Here is a 21,807-nt window from a genome sequence, read left to right on the forward strand (position 1 = left end):
ATGAGAAAGATGAAATTAAAAAAATGTAATGCTTATTTATAAAGTTAAAAAGATATATTCATTGTCACATGTACTTCTGAACTCATAAAAAAATACTAAATTATATAATGTAGTTGATGCTACATGATGGTTAAAATTAAATGTTACTTATTGCATTTTACCAGCAACATACAAACGTTAAGATGTTTAATTATATTTCAAACAATCAATTACAGCTCTTCTATAAAAGCATGCAAAACAAAACTTTGGTCGGCTTGCTTACTATGTTTGCTTGGATGGTTGCAAACAATAGGTAGGTGGAGTTTCAATATATACTGGGATTTGATTGGACATAAATTGAAGTTAATGTTTATTGTCCAATCAAATTCCAGTATATAGTAAACAAACTACCTACCTGTTGTTTACAAACATCCAAACTATCACAGCAAGCAAGTTGATCAATGGTTTGCTTTGCATGCTTTTATAGATGAACTGTAAGTATTTAGTTTGCATACAGCACATGACTATGAGTAACAGTTTTCAATCCATGACAATTCTTTTAGAGTGCATAAAAGGAAAATGACCATGTTTAAACGAAAGTAGGCTCCCTGAAAATATAGCCCTCAATTAGGAAACATTTATTGATTTTGTCATACAGTCAGTTGTGAATAAATTCTGGAATGCACCAGTAAGACAAAAATTTCAAAGTTATCAAATTGTGACATATCCGTTTGTTAGTTACATGAATTAGTTACATATTTTTTCAAATGATTTGATTGAATAATTTTACTTTCAGGTTAAGAGAAATAGCTGATGCTGATTCTGCAGAGACATATGCAAATGCTTTGCAACAATTAAGAAGCAGTGATATTTTCAAGGCAAAGGTCTCCTTGAGAAATTGGCTCGAAAACAAATGGCTCCTGAACTGCAAGGTTTGTTAATTTAAAATTTAAATTTTGACACCAATTACCACCAGCTTAATTTTTTTGAAAAGTACAGGTATATAAAAGGGATAGTAGCTACAATTTTGACAAAATTATAACCAAGTTTTATAGCTGTTATAATCAAAGATATGTACTTAAAATATAAAATAAGATTGTTGTAATGTTAACATGAACTACAGATGTGGTAATACTTCATTATAAATATTGTGTTGTGTGTCTAGTCTTCTCATTGATTATGCATCTGTGGTGGAGAGTTGTCTCATTGTCAATCATACCACATCTTCTTATTTTTATATTATCAACAGTTGAACAGTTCAAATAACTTGCAACATTATCACACATTTTATACAATTGAAAAGTTGTTTATTACACAATGTTATTAGGTGTCTGTTTATTATAAATTTTTTCAGAGATGGTCAAAACTTTTCAGAAATTCACTCTTTAACATCAGAGTGAATACAACCAATGGCCTTGAAAGACAACACAAAGAACTCAAGGAAAACTACTTGACAGAGTATATAGATAAATCTCTGTCAAGTATGGTGACATCATTGGTAACCAAATACTTACCAGATAGTTATGAGAGGTATTTTTTACTCTGATAAGAAATTAATTTATTGTTTGAGACCATTTGCAGCCACTTTAAATCCCCAAAATGATTACTCTCATTATTTATTAGTAGTTAGGGAATACGTACCTAATGCAATTATTGACTGCATATATTTGTTTAAAACAATGTTAATTTTGGGTCAGTTTTTTTTTGTTGGTATATTGTATTATGAATATCTCTTTTGTAATCTAATAATGTTTTAAAAAGGTTGACTGAAGCACATTTTAAGAATGAAGAGTTCTATCCTTCTGACATTATGTGTGTGTTTCTGTCAATGCTTTTACACCAATAAAATTACAAAAGAAAGCTTTCAATTCTTAGTTAAATCAAAGTTAGAGATGCTGATTACACCAATACCATGAATACAGTAAATATTAATGCACATGAACAGTTCCTGTTATTCAAATTGTTGATTTTTATTCAGAGACCATGTTTGCCCATTCCTTAAGTTGTTTTGATTGTATCTCAAATTAATACTTTTAATGCCCCACCTACGATAGTAGAGGGGCATTACGTTTTCTGGTCTGTGCGTCCGTTCGTATGTTCGTTTGTCTGTCCATCCGTTCGTTCGTCTGTCTGTCCCGCTTCAGGTTAAAGTTTTTGGTCAAGGTAGTTTTAGATGAAGTTGAAGTCCAATCAACTTGAAACTTAGTACACATGTTCCCCATGATATGATCTTTCTAATTTGAAGGCCAAATTAAACTTTTTACCCCAATTTCACGGTCCACCTAACATAGAAAATGAAAGTGCATGTTTCAGGTTTAAGTTTTTGGTCAAGTTAGTTTTTGATGAAGTTGAAATCCAATCAACTTGAAACTTAGTACACATGTTCCCTATGATATTATCTTTCTAATTTTAATGCCTAATTATATTTTTTATCCAATTTCACAGTCCATTGAACATGGAAAATGATAGTGCGAGTGGGGCATCCATGTACTTTGGACACATTCTTGTTTTACTGTATTTCAAATTAATACTTTTTACACAATTTTAATTAAATCAAATAGATTGGATGAAACTCACAAGTCAAAAGTTCAAATATTTTTTAATTTTGTTAATTCACTTTTTTCGTTTTATTTGAAAACTAATGTTATAAAATGTCATTCTATCTTATTTACCAAATCCCATTCATCATTAAGGATGGTTCTATTTTCCAGGTATAAAGAATACAACATTCAGTCCTTGGATAACTATAGAAAGTATTCTAATGATGTTCCAGAGTTTTTAAGAAGCCGTCCAAGAAAATTTGTTGACCATTGTTTAGCCAGAATTCCACCTGCGGCTACACTGATCCCCATTGAAAATATGGAAGAAGTTAACCATGATATGCTGGTTAGAAGTGTTGAGTCTGACAATTTATACCAAGTTAGACTCAATGATGATTTACCGAAATGTTCATGTCCAGATTGGAGAAAACATCACTGGCCATGTAAGCATATGCTGGCAGTCATGATGAACATGCCAAACAAAGATTGGAATACACTGCCAGAGTACTACAAAGCAACCCCTCATTTCAACATTGATTTTGGACTTCTGGAAACAAACAGAACAGAAACACTGATTGTTAACAATGCAAGCAGCTCAATGAAAGATGAGTGCCAACAAGATTCAACTGCTTGCAGAGATAACACAGTAGAAAATTCCTCTTCCAAAGCTCGAAACTTATGTTTAGACAACATTAAACAAATTACATCTAATTTATTTTGTATTAATAACAGCCAATACCTAGAAGAGTTAAATAATAGACTGGCAGTGTTGGTAAAGGAAACGGAAATGGAAGCACCTCATCAAAATGGTCTACGATTAAATTTGCCTGCTACCAAAAAGAAGACCATAAGTAGAAAGCAGAAAAACAACCTTCAGCAAAAAAAAAGTAAGTTCCCCGTACAATTTTTTTGGGATAAAATTATGATTAAATTGTTGATTTTAATGATCACCTATTTAAAATGTCAAGAACAGTTTGTATTAAAAAGATCTGCTAGGAAAAAAGCAATTAAAAAGCAGTAAGGAACAGGTGTAATAAGTTTTTTAAAGTTGATGCTGCTTCACCTTGACCAAAACTTTGACCTAATACAGGATAAATGAACATGATTAATAGATGGACACACAGACCGGCAAACATAATGTCCTGGTACTATCTATAGTATTGAGGGCAAAAATATATACACTTCAAATTAAAGTGTGTAAAAGTGCTTCTTACACTAAAATTATTTCATGTATAAAGAAATTTGAGATTAAATGTGTTTTAGCATAGATGTTCATGTTCATAAGTATCTATGGTTTGTTTAGTTTTAATTGTGGGCTACCTTGACTGTTTGGAAGTTATGGCTTTTGAAAGATTGGAAAATGGCAAGACACAATTTAATGTAATAAAAATCTGGTTAACCGTCTTTTAGACAGCCTTTTGATTAATTTGAGTAATGTAGAACAGTTGAAGCAATATTAAATGCTTATTAACTTTAATTCAAATTGCAGGCAATTTCACAAGACGTCTTACCAAGAGATCTGCAAGCATAAAAAAAGTGCCATTTATGCGAAGACCACATTGGAGAAAGTACGCAAAGACACTATCACCGGTTAAAATGAGTTCAAATGTATATTCTGCAGGTAATAGTTATACATTGTTTGAATTTAGTTACCCTTTTATAATTGTACAAAGAATTAAGGGAGACAAATCTTACATTTATCAATTATTGTGTAAAAATATGAGTATCATTGTAGAGTGTTTGATCTTATATTGTAAATGATCTTTTCTAGATCATTCATTGAGGATTGTTGTGTTACCTTCCTTTTCTCATCTTATAATTCTTTTAGCATATATTCTCAAAAAAATGGTAATATAAAAACTTACATGATATATGTAATCAGATAGATCAACATTTATGTCCCCTATTAAAAAATATGAGAATAGCCTATGCACATTAATTTCATTCTATAAGGTTTTTTTTAATGAATTTCTAATGGAAATCATATATTCCTACATTCATATAAGTGTACTACAATACATATCCTCCGTGGAATTTTGATAAAGCTTGAGTCTTTCTGAACTTTTTAATTGATTACACTGACTTGACTGTTAGTACTGCTCTATGACTATTGCAACTCATTTACAATTCTAAGCAAATTGCAATTTGTTATATAAAACCATAAGTTGCAATCGGTGGAGAGCAACACTAACAGTCAAGTCACAGTAAAATGTAACTATTGAGAGTGGAGAAATACGGTACTGAAAATTATAAAAAAAAAATTGATGTTTTTATTATTGCAAAAAATGCAACAGGGTTATAAACTGCAATAATTAAAAAACTTCCAATTTTGAAATCTTTTATATGAATCAAAAAGGATTTTTCAGGATATCACAAAAAATAATATCTCATTTTAGTCTAAAAGGACATTGAATAATTTCTGAATTTACAAATCATTTGCCAAGGACAGACATTTCAAGAGTTAAAAGAAAGATTTATTAACAAGCAGTTGGGAAATGTAAAACAGCACATACTTCTATTATTTGATATATGGTTCAAGGAACAAACCTGCTAATGCATAAAAGAATTTAACAGAAAATGAATACTACAGCTGTTATTAATTTTTTAGGGCTATGCAATGAAGAGTCAAAGAAATCAATGACAATCAGCCTCACAGAAATAGATAGAAGAAATGGTAAGTATGAATTTAATTGTTTCAACAATAATTTATATGTTCCAAAACAAATAAATGATGGTGTAGGCACAGTAATGCATTTTGAAATTTTTCACACGATTAAATTATAGTGCTAGATGTTTTTGATTCTTACAATCTATCAATGTTAGTTGACAATATACTTCTTTGAAAATAATTCATAAATTTATAAGCCATAGATTTGTTGGAAATTTACACATGGCCTGCCTGGGTTATGATATTGTAATTTTTGAGATCTGTGTCTGTGAAGTATTAATGAAATTGGAATTCAACTTTATCATTTGTATACTTTTGTATAATTTCAGCAACTGACTTGTTGAGAAAAATTCAGTCAATTGGAAATGCATCCCATTATATTCTGGCCAAGGTTTATGGGGTAAATGTAACAGACATTGATATTGCATCACTTTTTGGGAATCGTTGGTTGACTGATCAGGTAAGTTTTAAAATATTCAAATATTCCAGATTAATTCTAATATTTTATATATTACATTTTTGAGTTGAAACCTATCAAGATCATGATTTTTTTTTACTTTGGTGGACATTGAAAATTGAAAATGGCCACGGAGGCCATAATTTTCATAGAAACTATAGATTTTTTTGATTTTTTTTAAATTTCTAATTTCAATGGATGTGGTTTAATGCAAACTCTCTTTGTAGGATTGATCATTAGTAGGTGCCTTCAAGGGTAAAATTGATGGATATTTTAATGACTTTTTTTAACAACATTTTGTATTGAAGATACATACTAGTTTTAATGTATATACTATATTCACTTCAAGGTGTGGAAGAATGTTATGACTTTGATGGTGTAATACTATACTAATACCTGCATTAAAGTGGTAACAATTGAAAACTGTATATTCTTTAAAAATTATAAATACTCTAATCCTAAACTAAGGTTCTAACATTAATTTAAGTGCTGATATATTTAAATTTTAAAAACATCACATTTTTATTAAGGTTATTGATGCCTACTTGGCTGTACTTTGTCAAGCACAACAAGACAATGGAAGAAATATCTTGCATATAACTGCTGCAGTAATGACCAACATATGCAAAGGAGATTCAATTGGTAATCAGAATCTATTCCAAACGGTAAAAGTCTATTGATTTAATGAACATTCAGTTAAAATCAATGCTGATATGCTATCATAATATACCAGTGCTAATAATATACAGCATAGTAATTACATTTATTACAGTCAAATGATTTTGAGAAAAATTTGAATTGATGATTTTACATGCTAAACATACATGATATACTAGTTAAAAACATGCATTGTTTTAATTCTGTCTTCTTTTTTTAATGATTAACAACCAAAAAAATAGCAAGGAACAAAGAGACTTAAAACTTAAAATCTATATAGAAAAAACCATTATCTACATGTAAGATTTTTTTTTTATATATTTTTAGAAAATCTTAACAGATTATGAGATGATATGTGGAGTGTATAATCAAGCAGGGAATCACTGGGACCTAGTGGTAGTTGACATTTAATAACATGCATGTCAGCTTCTTGTGATTTTGATTTCTGAATTTTTACATGATGTACCCTCATTTCTTTTTTTACTGCCTTTTAAGATGATATTAGGAATAGCATGTAGCAGTCATCACTGGAAATCTAAGGTTTTTTTTGATACCCCTCCCCCTTTAAAAAGGGGGTATACTGTTATAACTCTGTTGTCTATTTGTCAGTCTGTCATTCCCAAATTTTGATCACATTTTTCTCAGGAACTATAATACAAGGATATCTGAAATTTGGATTCAGGGTTTATAAAAGTCAGCCATATCGTGTGTTGTTTTTTTAGATTTATCACTCAACTACTTCCTGTTAACCAAAATATTTCGACGGGTGTATCATCAGTGAGCAGTAGCTCACAGTTCTACTTGTATTTTTAAATTTATTTTTTTTTATAGATATTAACACCAACTGATGGACGAATACAGTTTTACAATCCAATGGGTTTCGAGGCACCAGTTGCGTATCAAGTTCAAAGAAACTGGAGGTACTTTATATTTTATGTACTGATTGTTGTATGGCTGTTTATTGGACTTATTATGTTTTACCATTGTCTCTCCATCTGTTTGACTGTCCATCCTCATCATGTGGGACTATTTCTGATATGACATTGAGGATTTATGTAACTTTATTCTTTAAAAAGCAAGGAGCTTATCATGGGATCCTGGCACAGCAGAATATTTTATAAAATCTGCAAATCTATGTATACAACATGAAAATAGTTATATATCTAGTCAAATAAGTGAAAATTGCTAACGAAAATAATTCTATTATCAGTTTGAAAACAGCAGACAACATATAGTTTTCTTTTGAAGGTCAAATGACTTTTTTTATATGATTTGACAACATTTTTTCATTTCTTTCAGTGACTATTTGGCATATAGAACCCACTTATTTGCAGAAAAAACAATAGAATGGAAATTGTATGTTGAAAAACATGCTTTGCAGTTAGATGGTTACAATTGTGGTGTATATTGTTTAATGGTAATTAGTCTGTTATCTTTTTCCAATTGTTATGCTTATTTTAATTCATTCAAATGCTTTGGATACAACATCTTGATGTTTTTAATGAATTAAAATTGTATCAATGTATAAGACCAAAAGACATAGAAATAAATAGGTCACCGTACAGCCTTCAAGAATGATCAAAGACCATTCAGCATATTCAGCTACAAAAGGCCCCTAAATGACAAATGTAAAACAATTCAAGAAGAAAACTTACAGCCTAATTAATGTACAAAAATATGAACCAAAAATAAATATGTAACACAGCAACAAATTACAACCACTTTGTACAGTTTTTAATAAGGGATGATATGGAGATATTAATATATATGTAAATAATTATAAATGATGATATTCACATATTATTATTTTCATGGAAATATGTGAAATAAACACCATGAACTATAAGTTATGCCAAATATTGTAGTTTGCAGAGAGAATACTGTCAAAAAAAGAATTAACAGGCATTACACAAATAGAGGTCCAGGAAAAAAGGAAAGAAATTGCAGAGACCTTATTACTGTATGAAGGTAATTATATAGAAATTAAAATATCTTATGAAGAATTGACTTTCAGAGTATTTCTCTCCTTGTACAGTACTTTAAAAAAAAAAATCCTTTGTATGTATGTTTTTGTATAATCTGATGGATATATTTGATAATTTTCACAAATTCAGATGCATTCATCCCTCATTTTTTTTCAAAGACCAACCTTTAAATGAGTATTTTATAATCCACAGTTATAGGGGAAGAGATAAAATCTTCTTTTACCATCTTATATATAATTTTTGTAAACATTGAACATTTTTATTTAGATTCTACAAATGTGTGACAGTCTTGAGATTTCAGAAAATATCAGTGTTTATCATCAATTTCTCAGCAAATTCTGTTTGGAAAATTAGATCTTTACAAATGTAAATTGTTTTTTGATTGAAACTTGTCCATCAAATGATTTCATTGTTATCAGCATATTTTCAAGTAAACTTCAATTAAATTCTTTCCTTATTTCATAATTGAACCATCTGAGCACACTCAACCTCTCTTCAACAAAGAGTGTCACTCAAAACTCAAATGCAGTTGAACTGTTGCATTCAATTCAAATATATATCAACCATTTGGCTGATCTGAAATTAACAACTCTGACTGTTTTATTTTTATTTGTTTTTAATTTTGTAATAATTAAAACTTCCAAAAAATGTCTTGCAGTTTATATGAAAGATGCTTGTCCCTGCTGTGGATTTAATGTTCAAGAACAGCCTTGTGTAAGTAAAATCATATGGTATAGAATCAAGACATTCGTTTACAACAGACTACTGTAAATAAAGAAATTATTCCTGCATTTATTCTTCTGTTTTTGAAGAATGCAAAAGAATGTGAGATGATTTTTTTTGTGATTTCATGTTAAATCTGCATTGAGATATATGTATCAGATATCAGAATGAGAGTCTTAATAATTGCAATAATCACATAGCATTAAAAAAGTTGTAATAATTTCTAAATTTACAGTATATACAAGGAAATATTTTCATTGTTTGCCCCTGTTGTGGCGTAGGAAGCATTGAGTATGCTTTTATTAATTGAAATTATTTAATACTGTATATTCTGGCATTTGTTGAAGCCAGCACTCAGCTAAATGTTTTAAATCTATATTTGATTGTGTCTTACAATATCTATACCTGCTTATTATATGTAATGATTTTAACATACTGATGTAAACGTATTATAATTGTTTTATTTTCAATTTTGTGTATAATTTTTATATAAACAAATATTTTATGCAGATTGGTTGTTTAATTTGTGGTAGACACTTCCATAAACTTCCTTTCTGTGTTGGTGAGAGCCTTGCCAAGGAAGATGCTAATTTTTTCACTTGCAAGATGTGCGAAAACAATATCGTAAGTAAATGTCAATTTTGAAGTTCATATGATATAAAAATATGAGGATTTAGTATGAGTGATGGCTAATGAGACAACTCTCCATGTAAAAAGTTTACACATTTATAAAAACTTCTCCCCTGAAACTTCTGGACCAAATTTAACCAAACTTGGACACAACCATCACTAGGGTATCTAGTTTAACAAAGAACATGTCCCCGCCTGCCAACCAACATGGCTTAAAATAGAACATAGGGATAAAATGCAGTTTTTGGCTTACATCTCTGACTTAAGCATTTGACAATCAGATGTTGGTTGCTGCGTCTGAATTAATAATTTTATGGAAATTTTGCAGTTTTTTTGTTATTATTTAATATTATTATTGATAGAGATAAACTGTAAACAGCAATAATTCTTCGGCAAATTAAGATCTACAAATAAGTCAGACATGACCATAACTTTCAGTTGACCCTTAAGGAGTTATTGCCTTTTATAGTCAATTTTTTTTTAAATATCACAAATTTTTGTAACCTTTTACAAAAATCTTCTCCTCTGAAACTACTGAGACAAATTCAACCAAACTTGATCATAATCATCATTAGGGTATATAGTTTAGAAAATGTGTCTGACAACCTTGCTTTCCAACCAACATGGCCGACATGGCTAAAAATAGAACAGGGGTAAAATGCAGTGTTTGGTTTATATCTCTGAAACTAAAGCATTTAGAGCAAATCTGACAGTGGACATAAATATTCATCATATTAGAATTTATCTACACTGAAATTTTCAGACATATCCAACAACCCATTGTTGGGTTTCTGCCCCTGAGTTAGTTATTGTACGAAAATTTTGCAGTTTTTTGTTATTATCCTAGATATCATTATAGTATCTAATAATATCTAAAGATCTAATGCTCCAAATTATGTTTTTACCTTAATTTACATGATTTCCAAAGCATCAGTAAATACAGGTGAGCCACACAGGCTCTTGAGAGCCTCTTGTTTTAAATTAATAGGCACATGCCTCTCTGGTATCAAAGTGCAATTGGTATACCAAGATTTCTTTATATACATGAATTGTATACTAAGAACTTTATCCATTCTGGATTTGAAAAGCAGACCCTTTTAACCTTTTGTGAAGTGTCAGTTGTTTGTCAAACATTTTTTTTTTTTTTCAGATAACTTGTTATATATCAACATACTAAACTTAATAATTGTTTTATGCATTAATGTTTTATCTTCTGCAATTTAAATTTAATTGAAAATGGAAAAATAATTATCCTGTTCAAGAAAAAAATATAAATTATAAAATATATATTTTGTTTTTATTTATCTTAAAATTGTTATTTCAACCAGCAATTTTAATTTGTTGTAAGAAGTCAATAAAAAAAATCACAGAAAAGCTGAAAACACTCCTTAAAAAAGTGATATCATTATTAACCAGATCAAATAAAAATAAAATTGAAATATTATTTAACCACATATTTTTTTTATATAAAGATTCCAGACACAATAGATTTAGGTGGAATATTGGAAGAAAAGCCTGTTAAAGATTCAATTAATCCAGATCAATGTAAGTAAAGCTTAACAAATCTACAAAACTTTTTCTGCTTCATTCATCCCTAGTTATTTTCATTTCATTGATAATTTGTTATACCCCTGCTTTAAAAAAGGGGGGTATACTGTTTTACCTCTGTCTGTCCTTCCGTCAGTCAGTCAGTCGGTCCGTCCCATGAATATTTTCGTCGCATTTTTCTCAGGAACTACCATACAAGGATTTCTGAAATTTGGTTTCAGGGTTTATATAAGTCAGCTATACCGTGTGATGGGTTTTCAGATTCAATACTTGACAATTTCCTGTTTACCGAACACTATTAAATATATTATCCACTTGCGGCAGGGGTATCATCAGTGAGCAGTAGCTCGCAGTTTCACTTGTTTTATAAACTCCTTCATTTTAAAAGGCAGACATACAGCATTAAATGTATCATTTATGTCTTTATACAATGCTACATTTATGACTTATAAACTCTCCTTGACATTGTGAAAACAATTTGCAGGAATTCAAAAAACTTTAATATGTACTTTATATTTCCTGATAAGTTTTTATGCTAGGCAAGTAACATAAGGAATTACCATTGTCTGTTTATAGATTTCTATTATATGTAGGTGTATTTAAGCCTATGTTCACCTGTATTTTTTTATGAACATCTTACAGACTGTGAACCAAAACCAGAAATGAAGAAGACTTTTACTGGAACAACTGCCCTGTTTGTGAAAAACCTCATTGAATCTGTAAGACAAATAATATGGACTACTAGCATAAGTAACATTACTGTTTGATGGTCCATAAAATATTTTATATGATACTATTATAACACCTAAACCAATTGATTTCAACACCTGTCTTATTACTGCAAAGTTAAATGACTCAACCAAATGGTATGCAACTTATACACAATATGTATTACCACAAAACTTACATCAAGTTGGAATTTGGAAACTGTCATTTCACTAGTTGAGTACCTTTTAAATGCTGAATTTGTCATTTCTATATTGTCTTTCTTATAAAAAAAAGATGTCTGCCATGACCAAATGTTATAGAACTTAAAAACTTAAAACATTGTTACAAAATAAACAGATCAAGCTTAAATTTGGGTTGCATAACTTTTACTAGTCATGTTCCTTTTAAAATGGATAAATGGAAAAATAACTGAATTTGTTTCTTTTTACTTCTTAAATATAAGAAAAAAAGATGTTATATGATTGCCAATGAGACAACTCTTCACAAGAGACAAAATGACTGCACAATAAACAACTACAGGTCACCTTACAGCCTTCAACAATGAGCAAAGCCTATACCACATAGTAAGCTATAAAAGGTCCCTGAATGACAAATGTAAAACTATTTAATAGAGAAAACTAAGGCCCTAATTCATGTTCAAATAATGAACAAAAGTTGCCTCAAACAAATGTTATTAAGCTAATATACACAGTGTTTAATTTACCACAAAACACAGTTCAATGTTTAAATATGGATGATGTCTTTTTCACTGTTCTAGAGTTTTATACCTTTTATATAACATTGTATGTAATTGTGGCGCAATCTGTGTGCCATTGACAAATTATTTATGGACACATTCTTATTTGCAAAAAATACCAATCAAGAGAATGTTGAATTTCACGAGTAGTAAGGTGAGGGAAGTTCATTCTCAAGACTGGTATTTTTCGCAAATACCCCTCAAGAACATGATATATCTGTTTAATTACACCGAATGTTAATGTTGAAACGCATTGATGATCGTGACTATACAAACGTCCAGTAGGATAGAGTATTTTTTGGCAAATACCATGGCAGAGAGGGTAAAAAAGGCAAATCTTTTTGGCAAATACCCTGGGGGCGTTAAAAAATGAACGATATTCGTTTGATAACAGTGAATTGGTGAAAAATACACTGGGTATCAACCAATCAAAACCCAGGATTCTTACATAAGGTGTAATTATTCTTATAATTTATATAAAAGTATCATTTAAAAACCTTCTATTCTTTTTTGTGCAGAAATTTTCAGAGGAGAGTATAGAGAATTTCTTTGATAAAATATCAATCCTTGATGTAAGAGATTGCTGGCTCTCTTTGGTTGACACGTTCATGGAAATTAAAGAAAATCTTCCTTTCAATCCTGAAGATGTGAAATGGAAAGTTCCTGAATGCAGAAGAAAACTATTTTCGATGGGAGAGTTTGGTGATGGGTAATTTATCAATTTCCAATTATTTTTATGACAAGTTTGTAATTAAAATTAAAATTAGAATTTGATAATAAATTGCTGTATAAGAAGTGCTCTTTCTGAATTTACCTTCATCAGGTACACTTACACCACAAAACAATATAGCCAACAAGAATGTGTCCATAGTACATGGATGCCCCACTCGTACTATCATTTTCTATGTTCAGTGGACCGTGAAAAGTGGGGTCAAAACTTTAATTTGGAATTAAAATTAGAAAAATCATATCATGGGGAACATGTGTTCTAAGTTTCAAGTTGATTGGACTTCAACTTCTTCAAAAACTACCTTGACCAAAAACTTTAACTTGAAGCGAACGGACACACAGACGGATGAACGAATGGAGGCACAGACCAGAAAACATAATGCCTCTCTACTATCGTAGGTGGGGCATAAAAACTTAGGATGCTAATATTTACTCATGATTTAAAGGTTAATATTGGTATAAGACTGATGAAAACAGGGATTAGTTGTAATTGAGGACAGTGTGGGTTTTTTCTTCATAAATTAATGTTAATACATTTATCGTTGAACATGGTAGGTTTTTTGCATGAACATTTGCAATTTGCAGTGCCAATAACTACACTATTGAAATATTGTTTCTTCAAAATATGTGATCATAAGGTATATTTATTAGCTATGAAAAAAAATTGTTTTAATGTTAATTGTAATTGATATATAAGTATTTGAAATTTATATGGAATACTCAAAATACCTTTTTATTATTTCTTTACTAGATACATAGAGAACATTCCAACTAAATACATAAGAGACCATGTTTATCCAATTAAAGTCCAAACCAAAGCTTCTTGGACAATTTTCAGTGGACTGTCTGTCTTCATTTTTGGAACTGAAACCAAAGCTCAACAAATTAGACTTGCCATTGTCTGCACAGAGTTTTCAGAGATAGATAAGGTAAAAATACATGTGCATTTCTGTTTGAAATTTTTTTTAGCCCTTCAGCTGATATAACCCATAACTTTGTGTCTCTTACTCAAAAATATTAATGTTCCGGACCATATGAGTTTTTGGACCATAGGCGTATGGTCATGGCCATATGCGTATACTCATATGGTCCGACCATATGTGTATGGTCGGACCATATGAGTATAATACTCGTTTGGTTATTAACGGGCCGGACCATATGAGTATTTGGACCATATAGGTATTTTTTTGTAAATCACATTATAAAAGTTTCAATAATACAAAAACGTTATCTAAAAAACAATGTATTATTTTTATAATTAAAATACTACGTAAAAAAGTTTTCATCGCTAATTACATTCTTGCATGTAGGCTTGGGGTGACATTTACTTCCTCATTGATAATGACCATCGGTATAAATTGTGATTATTATAATTTTGACAAGTAAGATAAATTAACTGTGAAACTTGTAATTTTTATTTAGCTAATCTTTTTACTATAATATAAAGATAAAATTAACTATATGATGGCGTCTTTTTAAAGAACAGTCATACCATATGAAGAGTTTAGAAGTATTAAAAGTAAACTGTAACAGAGTCTTAATTACTCCGACCATACGCGTACGGTCGGACCATATGAGTATATACCCATATGGTCATGACCATACTCGTATGGTCCAAATACTCATATGGTCCGGAACATTAATACAACTGATTGTTAAAAATCTGCATAAAGCAAGTGAAAGTCCAAGTTCAACTTAATATATCAAAGTTACATCAAGTCATTTGTAACCCCTTTGTTATCCTGTTGTAGCATGAAGTGCAGGTCATGGGTTTGACTTCAATTTAAACCAAAGACTTGCAAATATGCTATTTTTCAGCTAATTACATCGCATCAAGAGGTAAAATTAAGGATTGTTCTGCTCAGGATAATGGGTCTGAGTGACTTCATGTGGAGTGCTTTCTTGTGAACTAACATGTTAAAAGTCCAAGCCAGCATATTGTTCTAGAAAAAATACAGGGTCAATTTATTATTTCCTTATCATGTTGTCATCATGAATGTGCATTTAACTAGTCCTGGACCTTAAACAACCTTCAATCCATACATCTAGTTATTTGTTCTTTCTTCATACATCATGAATATCATATAGGTTTATTGGTGTGAATGCTTATGGAGGTTGTTGAACATAACATTAATATAAACTCTTTAATTAAATTATTGTTATTGAAATGATTTCTTAATATCATTGCAGACGCAAAATTACAATGATAAGACAATTATTCAGATGGAGCTGAAGAAAATGGATAATTTCTGCAAAGATGAAGATATCTTAGGTATTTCTTTGATAAATTGAGATAAAATTACATATTTTGAATTGACAGGTTATTCATAATACTAAAAATCAACTGGATACTTAATGTTATCTATACTGAGCTGAATAAGCTAAATTGGTTTGAATCTTTAAGATCTGATAACAACTTAGTGTAATGAGAAAAAAATAAACATGTTAAAATGTGATTGACCTTCCAACATTGTTTTTTGATGGATGTCATACCATAGTCTGAAATTTTGTGTCCTACTAGATAACCAATGCAAGCAAGATTTAACAAAAATACTAAAAATTTCTGATTTTTTAATTGTGAAATGAAAAAGCATAGGAGATATATTACTGTATTCGAAATTGCAAAGTAGTAAACAAATAGGATACACAAGAAAGGAGAAGAAAATCTGTTTTAATTAATTTATTATCTGATTTTAGGTTTATTTCACCTTAGGTTCATTCCAATGGCATTCAAGTTGAATGTTTGTATTCACAAACGACTTAATGGCATCGAAGAAACATTCAGACATGAATGCCAGGAACCAAATGGAACGGTTGAATTCTTGTCCATGCATCTGAAAAAGGAGCCTTGTGTGTCATACCACCTACTCGTAGATGGTATTTTTATCTTCAACAGAGGACCAGAACTAAGAGAACAATGTGGGGCAAACCAGTTTGGGCTCTGTCAAGGTGGATCAGAGTCCTACATTCAGTGTGGTAAATGCTTACAAAAGTACCATAGACAGTGTGTCATTGTTGAAGTTGAGAGTTTTGCATGTGGTTGCCACATAGAAAGGCCACTGAAAAGTAGAAAGTAAGTATATACAAGTCTTGTCTATCTTGTCTATATATATAGATTCTAACATTGGTACCAGCGGATTATCAGATTTATCCAATAGAGATTTAAAAAAGTTGTCAATTTCACCTGTTAGTATATTTTAGGTCATCCAGCTAGCTGATAAAACATAACAACCTTTCAACTCATCCAATCATCTTCTTAGATCATTGGCAACCACATTTGGATTTTTTTTTGTATGCAATTATTCTTGAAAGAGTTAAATTGCCAAAGATTTAGAGAAATATATTTACACAAAGATGTCTTTAAGTAAAATTAAATACCCTGCATTTATCATGCCTACAGTTATTGAATGTTGAATTGCTGAAAGATATTCTTGCAAGCATGCAAGAACTGAAAAATTCATTTACACATTTATGAAGAAACTTATTGAAAAAAGTAAAATCACAAAAATACTGAACTCAGAGGAAAATCAATTCTGGAAAGTCCATAATCACATGGCAAAATCAAATAACAAAACGCATCAAAAACGAATAGACAAGAACCAGAAAAGACAGGTTTTATTTATTAAATTTGGTTGAAGTATTTCAATTCAATAAAATATTAATTTATAATTTGGAATGGACATTATCACAATTACTTATCAACTAAATCAAATTAATCTTTTTCCAATAGATTTATATTTTTTTATTTGAATTTGATCAGGTTATATCTTTTGTGATGAATGTCATAACACAAATAGTTTTTTGTTGTATCAAAGAATATGAATGCTTTTGTTTCTTTCTCTTTAAACATGTTGTACATGTTTTTTAGCTCAGGTTTGTTTAAATGCATACTATATATTAACTATTCACAAAAATCCTCAATGTATTTTATTGCAGTGAAAGAATTTATAGATGCAAAGAAGAATTTATGAAACATGTGAAGAGTCTTGATATTAAAGTAAGACATGTTACTGTAGATCAATATATATTTCTAATTCTCAAGAAATTTGTTCAAATTATTAAGAAGAAGAAGAATTTAAATTTATTAAGTTTCAATTTATCATCACTTCGTGACATATCCATTTATTAAAAAAACCAAAAACACAGATTTATTGAATGGTAAATATGACTTATGTCTGATGTATTCATATCATCCCAAGTACTTTATGTTTGCTAGCATAATTAAATCAAATTAAAATTAAGTAAGTACCTGAATTGGAAATAGGATATCTCATCATTTTTACATTGTGAATCAACATGACCAATGAAAGAGAAGTACAGAATTTTCTTTACCTTTTTTCCAGTATTAAGGATGTACTTAGGTGAGGTTTAGGAATTTGTGTCAAATGTTTGGACTCTTTGAGTTTTCCATACAATGCAAGGTAAAATATTTTGCCCCCATAACACCCATTTATTTTTTCATATAAGTCTTAATAGCTTATGAAAGGTCATTTACCTCAATTTTAGAAGATTCTTAATTTTTCTTTCTTTTCTTTTGTTTTGAGACCCAAATAATACCAATGCAACTATAAGGTAAAAGTCTGAGTCACCCTTTCCCCCCTATATTTAAAATCTCAAATATCTTGAAAGGGAGTTCCATGACCTATCAATATTTTTAGCTTATTTGTATCCTGAACATATGCTCTACAAGCTAATAGTATCATTTTCAAATTCTTAATTTATTAATTTTGACTAACCTCACCTACAATGACCTAAGAACATGCTTTAGTTTCTTTTATTTGACTCTGAGTATAAAGACCAATACAGTTAACCATTAATCTTTTCCAGGAGCAATACAGCCAGTTAATTACACTTTATTATTACATTTTTTCTGTAGATATAGATAGAAATAGATGTAAAACTTATTGTATTTAAATTTACTTTTTTCTGAAGAAATTGGTATCAGATATTTCTTGTGAAAAGATTAATTCTGCACGCTGGCAAACCATGATTGGAACTAACCCAAAAGAAAAACAGATATGGAAAGATGGGAATAACATGGTTCTAACAATGACTGGGGCACCTACAGTGAGTCTTTCAATTTTTAAGAACATAATCTAACATATATTTATATTGAAAAGTTTTAAGATTTTGTCCAAGCTGTGCACAAAATAGGAAAAAAATAAGATTGAAAATACACCAAATATTTATATTCAATATGAATATTCGCATTTTGTCTATTACAATAAATTTTTTCATAATGTTCTGCATACATTGTAGTATCCTTCATAGTATAATTATATATATATATATATATAAATAGTACAAGTTAATTATTCTACAGGTCAAAAACTGAATATAACTGAAAGTATACTTCTCTTTTTTTAATAATATTACTGCTTAATTCATTATCATCAAAACTTACTATTTTAATTGTTCACAAATTAATTTTAGCTAAAAAAAATTAATTCATACAATGTAATTCGTAAAGCAAATGATTCTTAGTAGGGGTCATTCGATGTGTTAAGTGTAAAGTACCTGTTGCATATGTATGTGGTGTGAAATCAATAACCATTTATATGTTAAGTTAACCATTATTAAATAAATGAGTAACAGTATAAATTTGTTTGATGTCAACATGTAATGTATCAAAAAGTACAAAAAATGGCTTCTTTTTTTACAGGAAATAACAAATTATGTAATTCAGCAAACTAATTCAAAGTCATTAAGCGCAAAAGGATTTGTTATGGATGTCTTTGCGCCAGAGGTTGGTTATACTTGATATATTTCTATAATTTTATTTTGTGGAATGGTATAAAACATCTGTCATATCATATAACAGTGCTGTCATATTATAGATAGGTCACTCTACAACCAGGTGTTACTAATTACCAGCTATTGATGAAATTTAGAATACCATGCTAAAAAAAAAGTTGAAATAAGCTAAAACAATCACCTGGTGTCTGTCATAAACTTAAGATTATATATAAAAAAATAAATTATCTTTTTTGTTCTTGCAGGCAGTGGTAAAAGTAATTATGATGATAGAAAACATCAACAGAATGCGTGCAGAATTATTCCTGCTAAAAGATATAAGTGCAAATCATGAATGTAGTAACACCTCAAAGATATAAGGCTTTCTTATGTAATTTTTATATGTTTACAGTTTGTGAATGAAATGAGTCAATAATGACAAAGTATTTCAATAGGTTTACTATTTGCGACTAAAATGAATCATCAGTAATGACAGAGTATTTTAGTAACGACTGTATTTCAATAGGTTTAGTATTTGTGACTGAAATGAGTCAGTAATGACAGTGTACTCAATAGGTTTAGTATTTGTGACAAAAATGAGTCAGTTATGACAGTTTATTTCTGAAGATTTACTATTTGTCACTTAAATGAGACAGTAATGACTAAATAATTTGTTTGTGTCAAAAAAAAGTCCGTAATGACAAAATATTTCAATAGGTTTACTATTTGTAACTGAAATGAGTCAGTAATGACAAAATTTACTATTTGAGACTAAAACGAGTCAGTAATGACAAAGTATTTCAATAGGTTTACTATTTGTGACTAAAATGAGTTAGTAATGACAGAGTATTTTAGTAACGACTGTATTTCAATAGGTTTACTATTTGTGACTAAAAATAGTCGGTAATGACAGTGTACTTCAATAGTTTTACTATTTGTGACTAAAATGAGTCGGTAATGACAGAGTATTTCTGAAGATTTACTATTTGTCACTTAAATGAGACAGTAATGACTAAATTAATTTGTTTGTATAAAAAAAAAGGTCAGGAATGACAAAATATTTCAATAGGTGTACTATTTGTGACTGAAATGAGTCATTAATGACAAAGTATTTCAATGGGTTTACTATTTGTGACTAAAAATTAGTCAGTGATGACAAAATATTGCAATAAGTTTACTATTTAAGACAAATATGAGTAATGACAAAATGATTCAATTGGATTATTTGTGACTAAAATGAGTCGGTACTGACAGTGTATTTCAATAGGTTTACTATTTGAGACTAAAACGAGTCAGTAATGACAAAGTATTTCAATAGGTTTACTATTTGTGACTTAAATGAATCAGTAATGACAGAGTATTTTAGTAACGACTGTATTTCAATAGGTTTACTATTTGTGACTAAAAATAGTCGGTAATGACAGTGTACTTCAATAGTTTTACTATCTATGACTAAAATGAGTCAGTTATGACAGAGTATTTCTGAAGATTTACTATTTGTCACTTAAATGAGACAGTAATGACTAAATAATTTGTTTGTGTCAAAAAAAAGTCAGTAATGACAAAATATTTCAATAGGTTTACTATTTGTAACTAAAAATAGTCAGTAATGTCAGTGTATTTCAATAGGTTTACTATTTGAGACTGAAATGAGTCAGTAATGACAAAATAATTCAATTGGTTTACTATTTGTGACTGAAATGAGTCAGTATTGACAAAATTATAAATTAAATAGATTTACTATCTGTGACTAAAAATGAGTCAGTTATGACAGTGTATGTCATTAATGACAAAGTATTTCAATAGGTTTACTATTTGTGACAGAAGAGAATCAGAAATGACAGTGTATTTCAATAGATTGACTATTTGACACTTAAATGAGTCAGTAATGACAAAATAATTCAATTGGATTATTTTTGACTAAAATGAGTCGGTACTGACAGTGCATTTCAATAGGTTTACTATTTGAGACTAAAAATTAGTCAGTAATGACAAAATATTTCAATAGGTTTACTATTTAAGACAAATATGAGTAATGACAAAATAATTTAATTGGATTATTTGTTACTAAAATGAGTCGGTACTGACAGTGTATTTCAATAGGTTTACTATTTGAGACTAAATTAGTCAGTAATGACAAAATATTTCAATAGGTTTACTATTTAAGACAAATATGAGTAATGACAAAATAATTCAATTGGATTATTTGTGACTAAAATGAGTCGGTACTGACAGTGTATTTCAATTGGTTTACTATTTGAGACTAAATGTGTCAGTAATGACAAAATATTTCAATAGGTTTACTATTTAAGTCAAATATGAGTAATGACAAAATAATTCAATTGGATTATTTGTGACTAAAATGAGTCGGTACTGACAGTGTATTTCAATTGGTTTACTATTTGAGAGTAAAAATGATTCAGTAACGACAGAGTATTTCAATATTGAAAAAGTTAAGTTATTTTTTTGCAAAAATATTTTAGATGTCAAACAATGTACAATGAATGTAATGTTGTATTATGAGCTTTGTAGATATCCTTTGATATTTTCTAGATTGTATAATATTATAAGATACTGGTTTAAACTTTTATCAACGAATAATTGTATTCTTGTTACAAAGAACAGGTATGGAATCAATGTAATAACTGAAATAGATGGATTTATCAACTGAAGTTTTTATTGTTTAATTTGGG

At 29.5% G+C, this 21,807-nt stretch overlaps 1 protein-coding gene across 1 annotated transcript; it reads left to right on the forward strand.

The window, feature by feature from the left end:
- Positions 1-263: 263 nt before the first annotated feature.
- Positions 264-19,758, forward strand: LOC134711098 (uncharacterized). The gene is made up of 24 exons (XM_063571536.1): positions 264-292; positions 776-911; positions 1,334-1,509; positions 2,691-3,406; positions 4,009-4,140; positions 5,128-5,193; positions 5,517-5,647; positions 6,175-6,309; positions 6,629-6,697; positions 7,133-7,221; positions 7,601-7,718; positions 8,167-8,269; positions 8,945-9,000; positions 9,520-9,633; positions 11,112-11,184; positions 11,830-11,906; positions 13,171-13,361; positions 14,133-14,310; positions 15,572-15,653; positions 16,079-16,454; positions 17,318-17,378; positions 18,314-18,448; positions 19,044-19,127; positions 19,381-19,758. The coding sequence occupies exons 1-24, from the start codon at positions 264-266 to the stop codon at positions 19,492-19,494; spliced, it is 3,441 nt and encodes a 1,146-aa protein (XP_063427606.1). The 3' UTR covers positions 19,495-19,758.
- The last annotated feature ends 2,049 nt before the right edge of the window (positions 19,759-21,807 follow it).

This window comes from Mytilus trossulus, chromosome 3 (assembly GCF_036588685.1).
Source record: "Mytilus trossulus isolate FHL-02 chromosome 3, PNRI_Mtr1.1.1.hap1, whole genome shotgun sequence".
NCBI classification, from domain to species: domain Eukaryota; kingdom Metazoa; phylum Mollusca; class Bivalvia; order Mytilida; family Mytilidae; genus Mytilus; species Mytilus trossulus.